Consider the following 19443-nt stretch of genomic DNA (forward strand, 5'->3'; position numbering starts at 1 on the left):
AAACTGTTTACGGTAATATTTTTTTCATAGTTTTGATGGTCACTGTAGTGGCTATATTAATTCTTAAAGTTCTCTCTTTCTCTTATATTTAATATAACCACACTACAGACGGACAAGCGCCTGTTTTTATGCGTTGTGGTTAGCAACAACGACGGTAACACCATCGCGTGTCCGCTTGTTTATGTTCCACATAAACCTTTCACAATAAAGCTCAAGATCCTGTTGAGACTTTTCAAAATAAACTGAGTCACGTGAAAGAGCAGATTATTTACGGATGAGAAGTAAAAAAGAGCCATCAGGTGCTAAAAACTTATGTCTAAAAATGTATAGTTTCATGCATCTGTTAAAACACTCGACTCCAGGTACATGACGCGCAGCTGGAAACACTTCCCGCAAGTCGAGTGTTTTGTTCATATCGCACAGCCCTAATCAGATCTCTATTATCAGATCTCTTTGTCATGTCATGCCTTGACGCATGCTCAGTCATGCAGGCACAACACAGCGGATGGCTCTATCATTGTGATGCGTGATGGATAAGAATTTAAGCATTTAGTCAAGTGACTCAGATAACTTCTTTTTCATAGCAGCTAGAACAAGTGTTCCACTGTAGTGATCTTTGGTGGTGGTGATGTAGGTCTCTCAGTGTTGTTGCTACTTTTACCTCAGCTGTGACAATATGCAATATTGTTTTGAAAAATAATTTATATTGAGGTCAATAAAGTTGTGTTATATTCTTGTGGGGACCCTTAAATATTTAACCATTAAAATATTTTTTCTGTCTAATTTTGCAGTGGACCAAGCTGACCCATACGCCTATGTAGCTGGCCTCCATTTTGACCAGATGCTACAGCGGTTTGGCTCACCCATCATCATCCTCAACTTGGTCAAGGTAGGGAGGTGCTGAAATAAGTATTCCAAAATGTGTTTAATGACACAAAAATACAGTCATTAAGTAATAAGATCACTTACAAGCTATTTACTATTTACATAAATTCTTGTGATATAAATAAAATCACATCTCCACACAGTTATGCAAGTATGCAGACTTCGAATGTCTTAGTTATTAAATTAATAGCAGATTTGAATGTACCTGTGAATCCATTCTAGGGCTAGAGAGTTCACGGTTAAATTTTTCCAGTGCTACAGTTACAATTAGCACTTTGCACCTTCTTTAGGGCACATCTGCAGTACAATGCTTTCAGAGAAACAATGCAATAAAGGGAAATGCGTAAATACACAGCTCATGTTGTCTTCTGCTAGTTTATCTACATTTTATTTTCTGTATATCAAATTTCAGTTCAATAAAGTCAGTAAAATCTGTTTTATTTACATAAGCCCAATTCACAAAAACAGTCAATTCAAGGCACGTTATATTGTACGGTAAACAGCTTAAAATAATACAGAGAAAACCTTAACAATCCCTCCCCATGAGCAAGCCCACAGTCTGACAGCAAAGTGCTCTATTGTGGTGATATGGTACTAGGAGGCCTTTAAGATAAAATGCGACCTGGTTATTGAAGACCTTGTAAGTGAGGAGAAGGATTTTAAATTAGATAAGCCAATGAAAAGAAGCTAACGTGGGAGAAATGTGGCCTGTCTTTCTAGTCCCTGCCAATACTCTCGGTACAGCACTTTTATTAAAACTGAAAGAGACAAAAATGGCTAAGGATTATATATGCATCAAGCATATCTTTAGATCAAATAACTTTCTTGTGTGATCACTCAAGAGGTAGCTATTTAAAATTATAGTGCAGGGCACGACTGTAATTTGTCAAGCATTCTGTTGATATTGGTGCGTTAGGTGTTGCTGTGGAGCCGTTTAGTCACAGGAGACTTTCTGAGTGCTTGCTGATTACAAGCGGTTGAAAAGCTGCCTTGAATATTGATCTGCTTCTGCATTGTTCTGGAAACACAAGCATACTAACACGCACAAACACATTTGATAAGACACACCTAGCTTTCACCACATTATGCCTTCCATATTATTCTGCTGAAAAATTAACATAATTCATTTAAACTGCTGTCAGTTTAAAAAAAAAAAAAAAAAGCAAGATTATTATGTTTTATTATAAATTATGAAGATTATAAAATGCTTTATCTTGCTTCATGCTGCAGATGTATCCTTGTGTGCATCACAGTTACTTTATGTTGGGCACATGGCCATATACTCCGTAGATTGGGTCTCCAGCTCACGTTGTCACTCACAAGGGGAACTGTGAGATGAGGAACGAATCACAGAGCTCAGAGGTGTGCACAAGCCACAGCCATGTGAAATTTGCAGACTGTGGGGAGCAAAGCAGGGGATCCCCTGCTAACACAATACCCCCCTCCAGATTATCCAAGAGAGACAGAAAGAGGAAGGAAATGGCATTTAACCATAAAACCCACTGCCATCTATCCCTTAATGGAGGTGGCATGGGCCATGTTGGCCCTTCAAACTCTTTTATATGTGCATCATTTTGGCAAGGGCTAATGCATGCATCCCAGCATGTAAGAAAGGAGGCGTAAAGGCACACATGGTAAAGCATGTGAATGACTTGTTCAGGATACCTTGTACGCTGTACCCTTAGATATATAATTTGGATTGTAACCTTACAGAAAAACATGAAACCCATTAAACCATTGTGGTAAAATATACACCCATATTATTACAGTGTTCATTAACGTCACTAATACGTCACTGAAAAGCCCACTCCCATACGTCAGTGTGCATGTGTGACTGTTTTATGTTATCATTCGTGATCTGCGACTGCACTTTTGCACCTCAACATTATTGTGGCCTTTTATTAAAGCTTGTTTATACCTGTGAACAATACAAGTCTGCTGTTCTGAGTGTTTGTTCACGTGTACTGTACTTGTAGTATCTCATCTGTGCTCAGAAAGTGTGACCGAGCGTGTATATGTGTCTGCCTGTATGACACGCTCTGCTGAATGGTCGAGGAAATGTGCTGGTAATTTGACTGGTTGCTGTGGTGCTTTGCCACTGCTGGATGTTTGAATGGCGATGTGAGCTGCTAAATGATGCGTCCAAGCTGATTATCACCCTGGGTGATCAGTCATAAAGCTACAGTGGAGTTCATGTGGAAATAGCTTAATGGATAGTGTGACTGCAGATCACACAGAAGGATTATGAGTTCATGCATTTTAGTTGACAAAGAATAATTCCTTTGATTTTTTTTTTTCTGATTTTTTTTTTTTCACTTACTGATTACGACAAAATTAGAGGCAAGATTTATAATCACTGTAATATTGTTGCCCCATGTTTGCTCGCCAAAGGTACTTTTAAATTTTACACCATCAAATTTGCTTATTGTAGTTGAGTAGACCTAGTTTCACTCATGGCCATTTTTTGCACAGTGCATTCAGTTGGCCATGATAGCATCAAGATTTTGAAGTTTGGTTCAGTGATTTGCTTGGATGTGTGCCCATCAATTTTTTTCTTATGGCGTGAAACCATTGGTTGTTGTAGATGTTGACCAACAGTTCTTAAGGCCACAAAGTTTTGTAAGTTTGTGCAGGCATAACTCAAGTAAAAGGCAGGGGAAAGATGTTTTTAAATATTACTTTGGACAAAATTTCTAAATGTTTTACTGTTTTGTTTTTTTTTTGCCCCTCAGCCATAAAAGGCTCATGGGGTATCATCACCTCGCCAGGCAGGTGAGAGGTCAGGCGACGTGGACACCCAAGTTTGTGAATGGGATCATTCGTGAACAAAGCAATTTAGGACTTTCAAATTGATACCAATTAGTGCCAGGGGTATATCCTATATTTATATTTAAGTACCCGTGTGCGTGTGTGGACCGCTCGTTTTAATATTTTACACACAAAACATAACCCCCTTTTTTTTCTGATTATTTATTTTCCTTGTGAAAGTCGTGTTTTTGTTTTTGTTTAATTAAAATGTTTTTTCACATTTAATTTTCATTTTTAGGTTGATTTTAGTAGGCTGGGATGTCCTTGGCCTGCATCATGTGGTTTCTATTACATATATTCTACTCTGCTCGATGCCTGTAAATTGCATCTTGCAGCTTTGTGTTCTCTGAGGTCACTGTGTAAAAGACATGAACGGATGTTGATTAATACTTCAAAGGAAAACACAGAATCTGTTACATGTCTGACTACAGCCCTAATGGAAACCTTTCAAAGAACTCAGATACTATTGTGACTGTACATCAAGCCCACCATAATGTAATACTTAAGTTGACGTTTGATAGAATCACACATACATGTGTACATCTCTTTGTTGTGCTACAGAAGCGTGAAAAAAGGAAACATGAGAAGATTCTGAGTGAGGAGCTGTTCCGTGCTGTGGTCAACTTGAATCAGTTCCTCCCTCCCTCCCATTGCATAGACTATATCGCTTGGGACATGGCCCGATACACCAAGAGGTATTGACAAATACTAGTGCACAGAATATCTTTAAGGTGCAGGTTTATTGTGTTTTTACCATCAAAATAAGAAGCTCACTTTGAAAGAGGGGAAAAATATCATGGTGTGACGTAAGCACATTACATAAAGAGAAAATTGAACCTTTGGACAAGTTTGTATGCCTGTAAGCTCTCAGATAACAAAATCACTGTGACCCCCATGTCCACCTCATTCCTGTGAAAGTGGTATATCAGGAAAATCAGAGTCACTGTGAAAAACTAAGTACATCCTGTGATTTAGTAGCTTGTAGAACCAATATTTAGCAGCAATAACTTGAAGTAAACATTTTCTATCTGACTTTATAATTCTCTTAGAACTGCTTGAAATTCCTCTCACATTGTTGTAGAGGAATTTTGGGTAAGGTCCGGACAGACGTGTTAAAGAGAGCTCAAAGCAGCTATCTGGGACACTCTGAAACTTCTCTGGATTAAAATACTGACATTATTCATTTCCAGACCTTCTCATTGTTTCTGATACACTCATATGAGATCTTGACATTTTAACCTGAGCCCTTTTGGGAGCAAAGAATAGAGATGTTAAAGTCTAGGGACTTGGATATAAAATTTGATGAATGGGCTTCTACAGGCACATCCATTTTTTAAAATGATTTATTCTTCAGCGAGTTAAACTGACATTTCCAATCTTTCTCTTTCTGTCCCAGCAAGTTGTGCAATGTTCTCGACCGTCTGAGTATGATAGCAGAGAACGTGGTCAAGCGAACGGGTTTCTTCATTAATCGCTCTGACTTCTACTGTCACACTCTCAGACCAGATGAAAGGTGAGACTTTTTCTTCTTTTTTTTTTTTTTTAAATCCTATTCGATTGCTTCTTTTGCTGCCCCTTTAAAACAGAGAAGGCCGAAACACACACTGCTGGACAAGAATTAAAACTTTCAGTCAGCCCCATGTGCAAAACAAACACATCTGTTACTGTTTCAGTTTTATTTGAAGCAAACTAATAAGTAAAATGGAAGCTGCTTAATGAATCTGAATATGACTGGGTTACAGAAAACTAAACCACAATAGTGTCTTTTTTTAGATTCATATATCGGATGTTTTCCACAAATTTCATAAATTTAAGGTTTTGTAATTTTCCATATTCATGATCACATTTATCGACACTTGCTTGATTTTGAAACTTTCCACATATGAATTCTTAATGGAAATTATGCCTGATGGCAGTTGTATTACATTGAAATTTCTGCTAATGAGCTGAGTAGATTGCCATCCATGTACATAGTGCCTGGCTCTTCTACTGTCTGGATGATTTAATCGCTTTTACTCAGCATTAGCATTCTGTTACATAACACAACGACCATGCCAGAGCACATATTTATTACCCTTTCTTTTGCATTACGTAAGCTATCACACTTTCTTTTGCTTTAAGGACTCATACGCTCAGCCACATGCTCCCAACTACACACATGCACGCACACACATACACTGGTAGGTGTTTTGTTTGTTTGTGCAATCAGGTATGACACCTGTAGCATTCATCACATGCAGGAATTGGGTCATGGATAATGAAGATATTTACAAAGTCTTGATAACGCTGCCTTGTTCTGATCATTTACACGTTTGTCTGAAGTTTCCATCTCGCTGCATTCAGACTTTGTACTTTGATGCATACTTTAGCTACACCTGCTGATTGATTTTAAAGTGGGTCACGGAGTTTATTCAGAGATGATAAAATGTGTTTTAAAACTTCTTCTTAAATATCCACAGCTCACAAGGAGAAATTCAGAATTACTGGGTTTTTTGCATTGATTGATTTCTGCTTGCTTTTGTACAATTTAGTCTGCCTTTCGTCAAAGGGTGATTTTCTTTATTTGCTGTTTTTCCCTTTTAAAAAGAAAGTGTTGAATGAGAGTGGTAGAGAATTTAAATGGAATAAGGAAAATACAGTTACTTTGTTAAAATAAAGGGATTACACGGCAGTCCTTTCCTGTTTCATATGTTAGGCTGTCCCCTCTCTATTTTTGGTAATTCCACGCATTGCTGGTGTTGTGCCAAAAAGTGATTGTCTGCCAAAAACTGATTTCTGGCATTTGCCAAAAACTGATTGGTTGTATTTAAACTGCTATAAATAACTTGTTGATCTACAATATGTGAAACATATGTCAAATATATCCCTCATGAATTATATCCAGTCATCTTGACCAACAAACAACATTCCTGTAAGAAGGTAGAAGCCGCAATCACTTTTTGGCAGTGACTTTTATGTATCCTTTATTTATGGAGTTAAAAAAAAATTCTTGTTTGCTTTAAAAAATGTCTCTTTTTAAGAGTATTCTGGCCAAGAGGACAGCTGAAATTGCAACAAATGCAAAAATAGTTCTGTAAACATATTTTAAGTGGACAAAAGGAAGCTGATTGATTATAATTAAGTACAATAACACAGCTACAAAGATAATTGAGAAACAGGTAATTTTTTAAAATTGTGTATTTAACCCCTTTGCAATACCTGTTCACCGAAGTCTATTTAGCAACATACGTAATGGTATTACACATAAAAAACACACGAGAACATTGGAAATCACTTTTTGGCACAACACCGGAAACCCAAACAAAACGCATTAAGAGGCTCTAATGCCTGTGTCTCAATCTCGCGGCCCATGTCACCTCTACTTGCAGCCCACATAATGACGTGACAAAATATGTTTTTTTAATTATTGTTCAAAAAATTATTTAATATGAAGGCAATAGGCAGAGTGCTACAGGCATAGCCCTAAAGAATGTAGCCTCATGGGCAGTGTAGCCCAGTTGTAAGTGAGCTATTAAGACTCGACTGTACACTGTGTTCGTGTTTTCCTCCAAAACAATACGTTCTGTTGGAGCAGCCTTTCAACGCCTCTCTCTGTCTCTCGTTAGCAGAGTTGACCCAGACAACAAAGTAAAACTAGTTTTCGGTTACGAGCCTGACGCGGAACCCGACGTATTAGCCAGAGGTCCCTTTACTACGGTTCGGAGCCGCAGACCTGCTTTATATACGCGCCGAATAGTTTTTGCTGCAAAAAGTGCAGCCTTACCTAATGTCCACCCTACTGTTACTCATTTTATATTAAGATTTAAAAATCTAGCTTGATAATATATTAAGTAATCCATTGTATTCAGAATACGTTACTCTCATACGTTACATTTTGGGGCTTGTATTCTGTAATCTGTAGTGGAATACATTTTGAAAGTAACCTTCCCAACACTGGTGGTGGGAGATTTGCATCATGAATATGCAGCAGACAGATCTGCAGCAATGTGACGCTATCGTGTCAATATTGACCAAAATCTCTGAGGAATGTTTCCATGACCCTGTTGAATCTATGAAACCATGAAGAATTAAGGCAGCTCTGAAAGCAAAAGAGGGTCTAAACTGGTACTAGCAAGGTCTGCACAGTGAAGTGTAAAGCAACGGCCAGCTACTGGATGGTTCAGCTTGGCCCCAAGTAACACAATATCTACCTACTAACAAGTTCACTAATCAGTAAATTGGTGTCCTGTTTATTAACATTCATGTAACAAAAAAAAAAACTATTAGCAACTAGCACTCTGGTTGTTTGCCTCTTTCTGACTTCACGTTAACAAAATAACCAAGAATTAATCTCTTTTTTTCTAAATTTTAAACATACTGTAACTTTTTTTTTTCTAGGGGTCAGTATAACTTTGCTTGGTTTTGCACAGAAAGTACTACAGCAGTGTAAATGTGAACATGACTTCCACTTTTCATCTCTGGGTATTAGAATTTGTCTGCTGAACATTTTCTTCTGTACTTGCACTCCTGATGGGGGTGCATTGTGTCAGGGTGCCTTTGCTGTGTCTGCACCCATTCCATTATGTTCATTCTCGTAATGGTGACAATCACTGTGATGACAGTTATCATCGCAGTTTCATCATACTGAAGCCGGAATAAATTAGAAAATGTTATTGCAGAAGAATAGTATTGTGATGTACGTGTTCGGTTTGTTTCCGTTTGTTTATTGACTTCAGTAAATTAAGTAACATTTTTACAGGTGGGGAGATGTAGGTGGACAAATAACATCCACTGGGCGACTGCAGGTAGGTCTTTTGCAGCTTTTTGCACACAATTGTAAAAAAAGGCTTGCCTGTTTGTCATCATCATAATGATTACTACTACTGAGTTAATAGACTGTAGTTTATAAAGTCAGCTGTTTTCCTCTTGTTGCTTGATGTGTAGACTGGTGTGTTGCGGACCAACTGTGTGGATTGTCTTGACCGGACCAATACTGCCCAGTTCATGGTGGGCAAGTGCGCTCTGGCTTATCAGCTTTACGCGCTGGGAATGATTGACAAGCCCAAGCTCCAGTTTGATACTGACTGCGTGAGGTAAAGTTCATATAATTGCCTGAAAATCTAATCCATGCTAAACTTGATCTTTTTCATTTATTTGGAATCCTTTTGGCAGACGCAAATATGGCAGTTATTCCAACCTTTTATCCCAAAGTTTGCTGCTCTAAATTCAGTATTCGCAAACATTAGTCAGTAGTGTGTGTCTCTGTCTACTTTTACTTGAAACTGCCACTTAAAGCTCAGTTATTTCCATCTGAACACAGCATGAGCTACAGTCAGTGCATCAAGGAGAACAAGAATCTGTCACATGCTTGAACTGAAGCGTTCTTACAAGCAACGTGAAAGCTGTTAGAACAGCACATTAACACCACTTAATATGACTCATAGCTCTCTAGTAGTTAATCACTGTTGCACACATACAAAGAAACAAGCACAAAATACAGACCCAATCAGTTGAGGTATTTTTAATTACTTTTTTTTTTTTTTACACCTTTTTTTTTCCCAAAAAATAATCCTCCAAAAGCCCACATCACCAAAATAATAAATGAATCACAGTTTTATTTGCCCTTGCGAATTGATGACATTTTTTCTTTTGTGCTGTTCAGGTTGTTTGAGGAGTTGTATGAAGACCATGGAGACACTCTGTCACTGCAGTACGGGGGCTCTCAGCTCGTGCACAGGGTCAAGACTTACCGCAAGATTGCACCCTGGACACAGCACTCCAAAGATATCATGCAAACGCTGTCACGGTACTACAGCAATGCTTTCTCAGGTGTGTTCTACGCTAGTTCCTTCTATCCTCAGCTATGCTCCGTATTAAACAGAATCTACTCTTAGTTATGTTCCAGGTTTCCATAGAAATGGGCTCAACTTGTGCATGCATGTGTAGTTTACACTCATGTGAAGTATGAAGAAAACGACACTCTATAATTACATATAAGCAAACATTTCTGCCTTTACTTGAACAGAACATAGGACAAATGTGAATCGGCTCACAAAACTTTCTGTGAGAAAGTTTGGTCACAAGTGAAAATCACTCAAGATGGTTGCCAATCTTCCCAGCAACAGACAACTTAACAAATTCACCCTTAAGCCAGACTGTGCAATACTCAGAGAAACTGCACCAAGTCAAAGAATTGGTGACTGTAAAGCCATATGTTAGCATGTTAAATATCAAAGTTCATGACATCTCAATTCAAAAGAAAATGAACAGGCATGGCTTGTTTGAAAGGGTTGTCGGGGAAAAGTATTGTTTCTCTAAAAAACAAAAATGGCTTATGTTTGCAAAGTTGCATCTGCACCAATCACAAGACTTTTGGAACAATGTGTTTTGGACAGACGAGACCATAATGCACAGAGCCATGTTTGGCAAAATCCAAACACCTCATACCAACTGTCAGCACAATGGTGGACGCGAGAAGATTTGGGTTTGTTTTGCAGCAGCAGGACCGAGGCACCTTATAGTCATTGAGCCAAACATGAACTCCTTTGCATACTAAGCTATTCTAGAGTCATATATGAGGACATCTGTCTGACAGCTAAAGCTTGGCTAAAATTGGGACATGCAACAGGATAATGATCAGCTTCAAATATACAATTCAGTAGCTAAAAGACTGCAGAAACAAGGTGTCAGTCCAGAACATCAGCGCTGCTGAAATGCTGGGACAAGACCTTGAGAGACCTGCACACAAATAAATGCCTGCAAAGCTCAATGAACTGTGGGAACATGGTAAAGAGAGGTGGGTCAAAATTCCTCAGGAAAAAAAAAAGGCAGTTACTTCACATTTACCTTTGCTAAACCCCTTTTTTCTGCGCATGACTGCAGATGAGATTTTTAATATTGTTAATTGCAGATATTTTTTTGATTGCAGCCAATTTGTAGACATGACATAATTACCCAGCAGTTACTGATAAAAGTGGCTTTGCAATGTCCGCAATTTAGATTTTTAATCATTTTAAATGACACCCTAGTGCGTGGTTACAATCAGTGTATCTAGAAATCTTAATGGGTTTACAAAGGTGTTTTCACAGTACACCAGCGAGTGTTCCAGGAGTGAAGAAGAAGACTGTGTACTGTGTCTTAAACCTTGATTAACAGAACTGCACTACTTGACCTACAACATCGACCTTGTTTGTGGTGCTTTGCTCTTGATTTAGTTTTGAGAAATTCAATCAGTAGTTTGTTGCTGAGAGTAGCGTGTATTAAGAATTTTTAAAAAGAAGCCCATAAAATCCAGCAGCACAGACAGCCAGAGACCATCACACTCGAACAGGATTCATGAACTGCAAATTGAACAATCCTATGACCTGAATCAGGTAATATGATTAACTACTTGTTGCCACTTAAGAAGACTATATAAGGACAAATTAGCCTAAATGCTTTGTAGTCTGAGCACTGGCTGGTTTGTTCTGTCAACTTGCCCCTTTACAAGGGCACAACCATTTTCACAGATTTTCCTGTGGTCATGTTTTCCATGCCCTTTTAGACTAGTTTCTGCAAAATTGGAAAAGGGTAATTCCACCCTTGTGTTGCTCAGTAATTTCTAAAAAAAGAACACCCGGTAAATGTTAAAACCATAATCCTTCCATAATAAGTTCTCCTATTAATGGCACTCATATGTGCATATGTATGTTGTATATATTTTTATTATGTATATGGGGAATTAAAATAAATACAGTAGAATAAAATTATAAAATGCTACTTCCTATGAGGTAAATGACATATAATTTTATATCATAGTCAAGCACTGTAACAGCTTCCCCTTGAATCACAGATCAATTTTATACACAGAACCATGTAGTGTAAGCTTCCATATCCTGTGCAGCCTTTTAATTGGTAGATGCAGCGTGACCTCATATGCTTATTAAGACAATTAACAGACATGATGTCAAATTATATTCCTCCTTCCTTTAATTCATAATGGTTGCACGTGTATATTATGTTCAAAGATCACCAGTAACTCATATCATGTGTGATACACGAGATAAATCTCAGAGAAAAAAACGTAATTGGAGAACAGTCTTGGTGGTGGGCTGTAATAAAACCCAGTTTAGTTTCTAATTACCTAACGTGACTGTTGGGGCAGCATGCACGTGGCTTCGTGCTGTAGTTAGGGAGGGTGAATTAAATGGCACTAAACCAGACAAATGTACAAAGCACGTGCCACATGCTGAGCACACAAACGCTCACAGAGATTATCTAAGCACACACTCATAGCCAAAATGCTGTAGTGCAGTTGTTACAAGAGTTTTTACTGCTATGATGTATGTACAAGTCAGCGTTACTTAGATGTTGATTCATTAACTTAAATCTTTTCAATGCTGCTCACAGTGAAGAGCTGGTGTAGTTTGCCATCATGGTAAAGGAGGCTTAAGTTTGCTTCACATTCACTTTTGAACTGTACTCCCCTGCATTAGGAACCACAGTAATTTATAAACTAACATTTTTTTTCTTGTTCTTTTGTTTTTTTTAAACAAGGCACTGTTGACACAAAACTCAAAAGTTTAAATATATGAAATGGTACATGATTAAAAAGATTCAATTTAAAGTATGCACATTATTTGGCTTTCCTCTTCCTGAGCATCTCTGGGCATTAGTGACTTCAAGACTTTTTTTCAAGCAGTATATTTTTTTAAGTCATCTACATCAGTAGTTTTCCAGGCTTCGAAGGTTTTCAAGGTTTATCTTTTGCCATTGGCTGCTTTTTCAGTCATTTTGAAAAAGCAACCAATGGCTACCTAGACCAGTTGAGGATGAGTTCAGTCTGTCTATCTACTGTTCAATGAAATGTCATCAGAAACGGTCTTTATGGAAGTTTGGCTGTCAAGAAGCTATTTCTAGGTAAGAGAAATTGGAAGAAAAGGCTCAGCTATGTCAAATTACCCAAGAACTGGATTGGAAATGACTGGCAACTCTTCTGGCAAGAGAGGAGCTTTGAATGTCTTTCAAGAACCCTGGAGAAATATTTCTGAAGACTACTTAAAGAAATGACAGGAAAGTTTGCCTAAGAGAGTTCAGATCGTGTATAATCAAGTCTCTTGATGGACCAGTTATATCATCATAAGCTTTACAGTTTGTTTTACAGTTTTTGGGTTTTTTTTTTTTTTTTTTTTTAGCTATTCGTGTTTCCATCTCTCTCTTTCAGATGCTGACAGACAAGATGCAATCAACTTGTTCCTCCAAGTTTACCAGCCATCAGAGTTTAAGCCACACCTTTGGGAGCTTCCCACAGACTTCTATCTGCATCATACAAGCACCATGGCCATCCCCCAAGACAGACGGAGGTAACAGATAACCCTAAATACACCAACCAAAAGATTACTGTGCTTGCTTTGCATGAACACAGACTTTATTTCTCTGTCTTCAATATTGAAGTTGTTCATTTAAATGTTGGTGGATTTTTATAGGATTTGGATTGCACACTTTTTGCACATCCAAGTGTGCAAAACGTCCAGCTTTTTCTTGAGCTGGACAAGATTTTCAAAAATTTGATCCTGAAAGTTTAATTATATGCAGCTATATGTTTCCTACTGGGTTGAGCTTTATGCTTTTATACCTGTGTCTATGTGCAAATTGGTATCTTATGCGTGGGTTCTGAAAGCACAGGAATGCTAAACTTAGGGAAGGAGATCCAGAGGAAACACAGGCAAATTAAGAACAAATTTTTAATGTTTCCACAGCATATGTGCAAAAATCAGTGCAAAGTGAGAAAAAACAACACAGAGTTTTGCAACTACACACTTTACTATTAGATTGTAGTTGCTTCAGACTTCAGACTTTGACTGTCAAAAAAGTGACCAATTGTATTTATTTATTTTTGTAGCTTTCACCTGTGAAGCTCTTACACAGTACTTTCTTATGAGAAATAACCTATAAGAGATGCAACCCAAACATTAAATGAGGTATGCTCAAAATCCAGAAATCCAAAACCCCTACAAAGAGGAAAATGTATATATGCTGTAAGATAATCCTAAGAGGGTGATCAGTTTGATATAAATACTCATTAACAGCACAGAGAAAGACATTCAAAGCTGTTTTATTGCTTATCCTATCAATGACTTGAAGAAACAGAGTGTGTGTGTGTGTGTGTGTGTGTGTGTGTGTGTGTGTGTGTGTGTGTGTGTGTGTGTACGTACAAAATATCCATTAGATTTTAAATACGTTGCCATTTTTTAATACATATTTTGAGATGTGAGGATCTGGCTGCTCCACGACCATGCTCACTGATCTCATGGAGAACAGTCTTAACACAGTAATTACTCTCCTTGTAATTATCCTAGTGGTAATTTAACACTGGCACTGACGTCTGTAGTATCTGGATATGATATAATTTCTATTGTAAAATCAAATCTGATCTTTAAGATAGAATATAACGGTCGTTGCTGTCAGTTTGTCTCGAGGTAATGTTAGGTTAGGCGTTTTATTGGGGAGTCTATGATCGCTTCGGTGAAATCTGAAATCCTTTTATGTGAGATATTGTTAAATATAATTGAATATATGATAAAACAAGGCTACATACTAAGAAAATATCAATAATCTTTTTTCCTTGTATTTCTGTTTATGTGGTTGATTGTTTATTTTGTGTCTTCTTAGAACCACCATGCAGTACGTTAGCATGTCCGTATGACACATGTCTCTATCACCTGTTGTTTGTTCATGCAGGTGTTGTCTGTTCAAGCTGATGTCCTACAAATTTCACAATGTCAGTTTATCAATTGGTCTGTCCTTGTCATGATCCAGTAATGACTGCAATTCACTTCATGTTTTGACCCAGAGTGATTTTGTGCTTGTTATTTATGCGCGTAAGTGTGAGAGTGTATTCACTCTGGTTGCTTCATACTGTCTTCATACTTACGTAAAAGCAGACCCAATTTTCTTTTTCAGGCCACGAATTTGTGTAGCCACAATGGGCCAAAGTAGCTCAGTCATTATTCCAAGAAATTAGCATGGCTGCAGCTAAATTCAATTCAGCTTCCACACTTTGCGCTTTTCCTCTCAAAGAGGAGTAAGAAGCACATCGCACGCTAAACCAGATCATCATAAGAGCGTTCGCTCAAATTGCTCACATTGCATAAAAGTCTAGGTGGTCCAGACAGGCCAATTTTCCAAATGTAGGTTAAGTCCCAGAAGAGACTAATTCAGACTTTAGGTTGCGTTCACCTTCTCAAAAGTTTTAATATTTTAATGCTGTGTATCTTATTTGTTTGTAGCTATACACTCTGGTGGTCAGAGGGAGTCCTGTCCTACCTTCCTGTCCCCTATGATGAAGGTATTGTCAATGAATTTAATGGTTTTAATTGTAAGAAACAGAACTATTTATGAAACTGATTTGAATGACCAACCATCAATGGCTTTGTCTGTCATTGCTTACCATATTCCTTAGCCTAGCAGGAACTGTGTATTTGGTTGCAATTATTGTTGGTAAAAAATAAATGCAAAATAAGTCTGCAGACCAATCTAGGGATTCAACAAACCTTATACTGATGTTGTAACTGACTTGTTTAAATATACACTATATTGCCAAATCATTGAGATCAGGTCTTCCAAACACTTTCATGGCCACAGGTAGGGCTGTTCGATACAACGATATATATCGGATGACGATATAAAAATGTCTATCGTTTCATTTTGTTTCGTGGTGTCGCAAAATAAACTGTTTACTGCAATATTTTTTTTATTCGTTTTGATGGTCACTGTAGTGGCTATATTAATTTCTTAAAGTTCTCTCTTTCTCTTATATTTTATATAACCACACTACTGACGGACAAGCGCCTGTATTTATGCGTTGTCGTTAGCAACAACGACGATAAAACCATTGCGTGTCCGCTTGTTTGTTTTCCACATAAACCTTTCACAATAAAGCTCAAGATCCTGTTGAGACTTTTCAAAATAAACTGAATCACACTATGCAGAGTATTGACAGATGAGAAGCAAAAAAGAGCCGTCAGGTGCTAAAATATAAACCTTAGACTCAAACGTTAGAGCAGGCTTTTCCCCGCAGCACGCCGTGTAATGAATACAAAGAAAACGGCGGCCGTTACAACTTATGTCTAAAAATATATAGTTTCACGCATCAGTTAAAACACTCGACTCCAGGTACACGACGCCCAGCTGGAAACGCTTCATGCAAGTCGAGCTGCCCGAGATTCACAGAATTTACAGAAAATGTTACATTTTTTGTGATTTATATTGTTATCGGGACGATAGATGTCTTGTATCAGGATATGAGATTTTGGTCATATCGCACAACCCTAGCCACAGGTGTAAAAAATCAAGCACCTAGGCATGCATTCTGCTTCTACAAATGCTTGTGAAAGAATGGGTTGGTCTCATGAGCTTGTCGAATTCCAGTGGTAATATGATAATATACTACCTGTGCAGAAAGTCCCAAGTTCGTTGGGGTGATGAATCTTCTTTAATCTAATGGAGGAGTCTGGGTTTGGTGGTTGCCACAAGAACGTGATCTGCGTGACTCCCTTGTGCCAAGTTAAAATTTTGATGGAGGGGGGATTATGATGTGGGGTTGTGTTTTTTAGGAATTGGGCTCAGTCCCTTAGTTCCAGTGAAAGGAAACTCTTAATGCTTCAAACCAAGACATTTTGGAAAATTTGATGCTCTCAACTTTGTGAGAACAGTTTGGGGATGACCCCTTCCTGTTCAAAGATAGCTGTGTATCACAGTACAAAGCAAGGTCGATTAAAACACTGACTAGCAAGATAGGTGTTGAAGAACTCGAGGTGTCTCGCCTAAACCCAATAGAACACCTTTGGGATAAATTAGAGTGGAGAATCCGAGCCAAGCCTTCTAATCCAACACTAGTGTTTGACCCCACTAATGTGCTTCTGGAAGAATGGCAAAAAATTCCCATAAACACACTCCAAAACCTTGTGGAAGAAGGGTGGGCTGATGTCATATCATATTAAACCTTGTGGATTAAGAATAGGATGTTATTCAATTCACAGGCGTGTGATGGCAAATGAGCAAATCCTTTTGGCGATATAGTGTATTTTTGTGTTGAAAGTGTGTGGGTGAAGCGGTTGTAATTGTTATAAATATTAATTTTTTTTTCTGTTCCTGTTTGGATGCAGTTCCCTGTGAGGAAAATATGGATAAGGTCAAAGTGAAGAGAATGAACCAGTTGGACGAGAGTATTGACATTTACACGGAATTCTTCAAACCGTATGAACTTACCTCCTTTGATGACACGTTCTGCATTGCCATGACCAACTCTGCAAGGTGGATATACACATACAAAAGCAATGATTTTGGTAGTGAAACATGTCTCTGATAAACAGTGTGTTCTGAATTTATTAGCTGTTGTTGTTATGCAGGATGTCGACTAATAGCTATTTTCTGATCATAAAGGGAGTTTATGCCCAAAACAGTGGGAGCGGATCCAAACCCGTTCACAGTGCGCAAGCCAGAGGAAACGGGAAAATCAGTGCTGGGGTGAGTGTAGTACTACCATGTACACATCAACCTTTGTGTTGTAGCTTTTTATTTATTACATGAAAAATAAATCAGCCCGATGTCACTGTGCCCTCATGCACACAGCTTTGTTTAACCACAAGCAATGTTACACTTTTTCCCTATTTTTTGGTTTCAAAAAACATTTATATATTAATATATTTTCCAAATAAATATGTATGCATACAGGGAAAAAATAGGATAATGCAAGTCCTCATGTGCTTTTCATTGTCCCTACATTAGCAAGACCCTTAAATATGAAATGCTTATTTTTGATTTGCTGTAGAAATAGAAATTAGAATCAACATGTTTAAGCATGCAATTGAAGTCCATTTGTGTTCTGTGCTTCAGATAGCTTTCCCTGTACAAGCTAATCTACATCCCCAAAAGCTGCTCTGTGTACCTGTTGCCATTTTTCTGAGAATAAGAATTGTGTTTCATTACTCTTATCCTTCATATCTGCTTTTTCTTGCTTGCTTTGCAAGGTTCTCCTCCTAATATTGCGGTCAGGGATAACATTTGCAGAATCCTCTGTATACAGAGATCATGGGCTCAAACTCGTACAGCCTTTGGGAACCATGAAGTCTGTTTCAGTTACATGTTTAGTCACATTTCTGCAGGGAGATGTTGTGGAAGAACATGGTGCCATTTCTGATCTGATGACTCATTAGACATGATAAAAATAATCGGGATTCTGCTGCTTGACTAAACTGTAAAATGTACAATACATGAACGATAGTTGTATGTGTTTATACATACGTTGATCTGTGTGCATGCGTGTGGATCTTGGCAGCAGCAAGAGCAGTAAAGAGGAGACGATTCTCCAGAGGAAGACTGCAGCTAGCGCACCTCCTCCCCCGAGTGAGGAGGCCATATCTAGCACATCAGAGGATGACTCCGAGGAGGACCGTGAGGATGAGGGGACTGTATCTCAACGATCCACACCGATCAAATTGCTAACGGAGTCTGGAGAGAGTAGTCGCACCCAGGAGGTATGAACACACAAACACTGTCCTAACAAGGCAGATTCAAATCCCCAAATATATTAAAGGAAGCTATCAGATTTGAATTTGTGGATCTTATTAAATAAATTAAAAATAATTTCACTTCTGAGTGTAATTGTTTAACAAGGTAATATCCTCTAATAATTCAAGGATATGTTATGTTGTCTAAAGACCTCCCAGCACTTCTCAGTTTAGGCTGGGTTGCTAACTGCTTATATTTTAGGCCTCAAATGAATGTTGCGTTCCAGTATGAGTATGTCACCCTGGTTGTGTTCTCTCTCGCCCACCTCCCTTAAGTCTCCCAGAAGAAATTAGTTCTTTGTTTTGGTTTACGTCAGACGGAAGAGCAGACGTCACCTTAATCGGTGTCAGTGATAGAGCTGAGGCTCTAAATAGTGTTTGTTTCTTCTAATGCATTGAAGAAATGAATTGAGATAGTTGCACAGTTTCCTCTGTTGTATTATTGCTTACAAATCTACTGCTGCTACTACTCTGCTTGTCAAAGGAAACAAATAAATCCTGCATAATTCCATTTGTTTTTATTTTGGTTTTTCTGGTTCTGTGCACGTGTATTGTGATAGCGTGTAAACCTTTTTGATGTCCTTGATGGTCCCTTTGGGTGAGAATGTGGGGCATGTGCTTTGGGATTTTTGGCTGCTTTTAGAACATCAGGTGATGAGAGGTCACCAGCGGGTTTCCAGCTTGCCTTAATTTTTTGATGACTGATTCGGTTCTCTTTTTTGGTTTCTTGCCAAGGTAGATTTTATGGTCCAAATCAGCTTTGAAAGTATTCTCACATTAAAAGCCTAAAATCACACTAGAGTTAAAAAAAAAAAAAATACAAGAGGCAGTGAGGAAGAATTTGTTTACCCAATGATTGCACTGAATTCTTTTGCCTGCAAGTAGTTGTGGCAACCGGCTAGTAACAAGAGGTTGAGTATGTTGCACTTTTGATTGTAAATGGATTTCATGGGTCACCTGGTGGGAGGCTACCTGTCTCCAAAAAGTCAGTCTGACTCAGTTTAACTGCAATCACTCTCAGGCAAATTGGTAACAGTTTGAAAATGATTTGAATTTGTAAACACAAAGACAACACAATTGCAACTCGTCTGCTCAACGCATCTCTTTGCAATAGGGAACTCGACTCGGCTGGTTGCCAACAGGTTGTGTTCTAGTTTTATTCCTATATCAAGCAACTGCATTATTATTTGTGGAGGCATTTCTCTTCTCTTTTCAAATCTAT

General features: G+C 38.2%; 1 protein-coding gene across 3 annotated transcripts in view; it reads left to right on the top strand.

The window, feature by feature from the left end:
• Positions 1–19443, top strand: part of fig4a (FIG4 phosphoinositide 5-phosphatase a) — a 52680-nt gene that overhangs the window by 17825 nt on the left and 15412 nt on the right. For 2 of the 3 annotated variants that reach the window (XM_040017060.1, XM_040017062.1), the window contains exons 11-21: positions 792–889; positions 4255–4388; positions 5090–5206; positions 8432–8477; positions 8617–8765; positions 9335–9501; positions 12875–13013; positions 14940–14998; positions 16818–16965; positions 17095–17178; positions 17990–18188. In XM_040017060.1, the coding sequence (XP_039872994.1) occupies positions 792–889; positions 4255–4388; positions 5090–5206; positions 8432–8477; positions 8617–8765; positions 9335–9501; positions 12875–13013; positions 14940–14998; positions 16818–16965; positions 17095–17178; positions 17990–18188 (1340 nt within the window). The remainder of the gene's footprint in view (positions 1–791; positions 890–4254; positions 4389–5089; positions 5207–8431; positions 8478–8616; positions 8766–9334; positions 9502–12874; positions 13014–14939; positions 14999–16817; positions 16966–17094; positions 17179–17989; positions 18189–19443) is intronic. The other variant, XM_040017061.1, reaches the window with a different exon arrangement.

The sequence above is a fragment of the Simochromis diagramma genome, unplaced genomic scaffold (assembly GCF_900408965.1).
Source record: "Simochromis diagramma unplaced genomic scaffold, fSimDia1.1 OVJJ01000802.1, whole genome shotgun sequence".
NCBI classification, from domain to species: Eukaryota; Metazoa; Chordata; class Actinopteri; order Cichliformes; family Cichlidae; genus Simochromis; species Simochromis diagramma.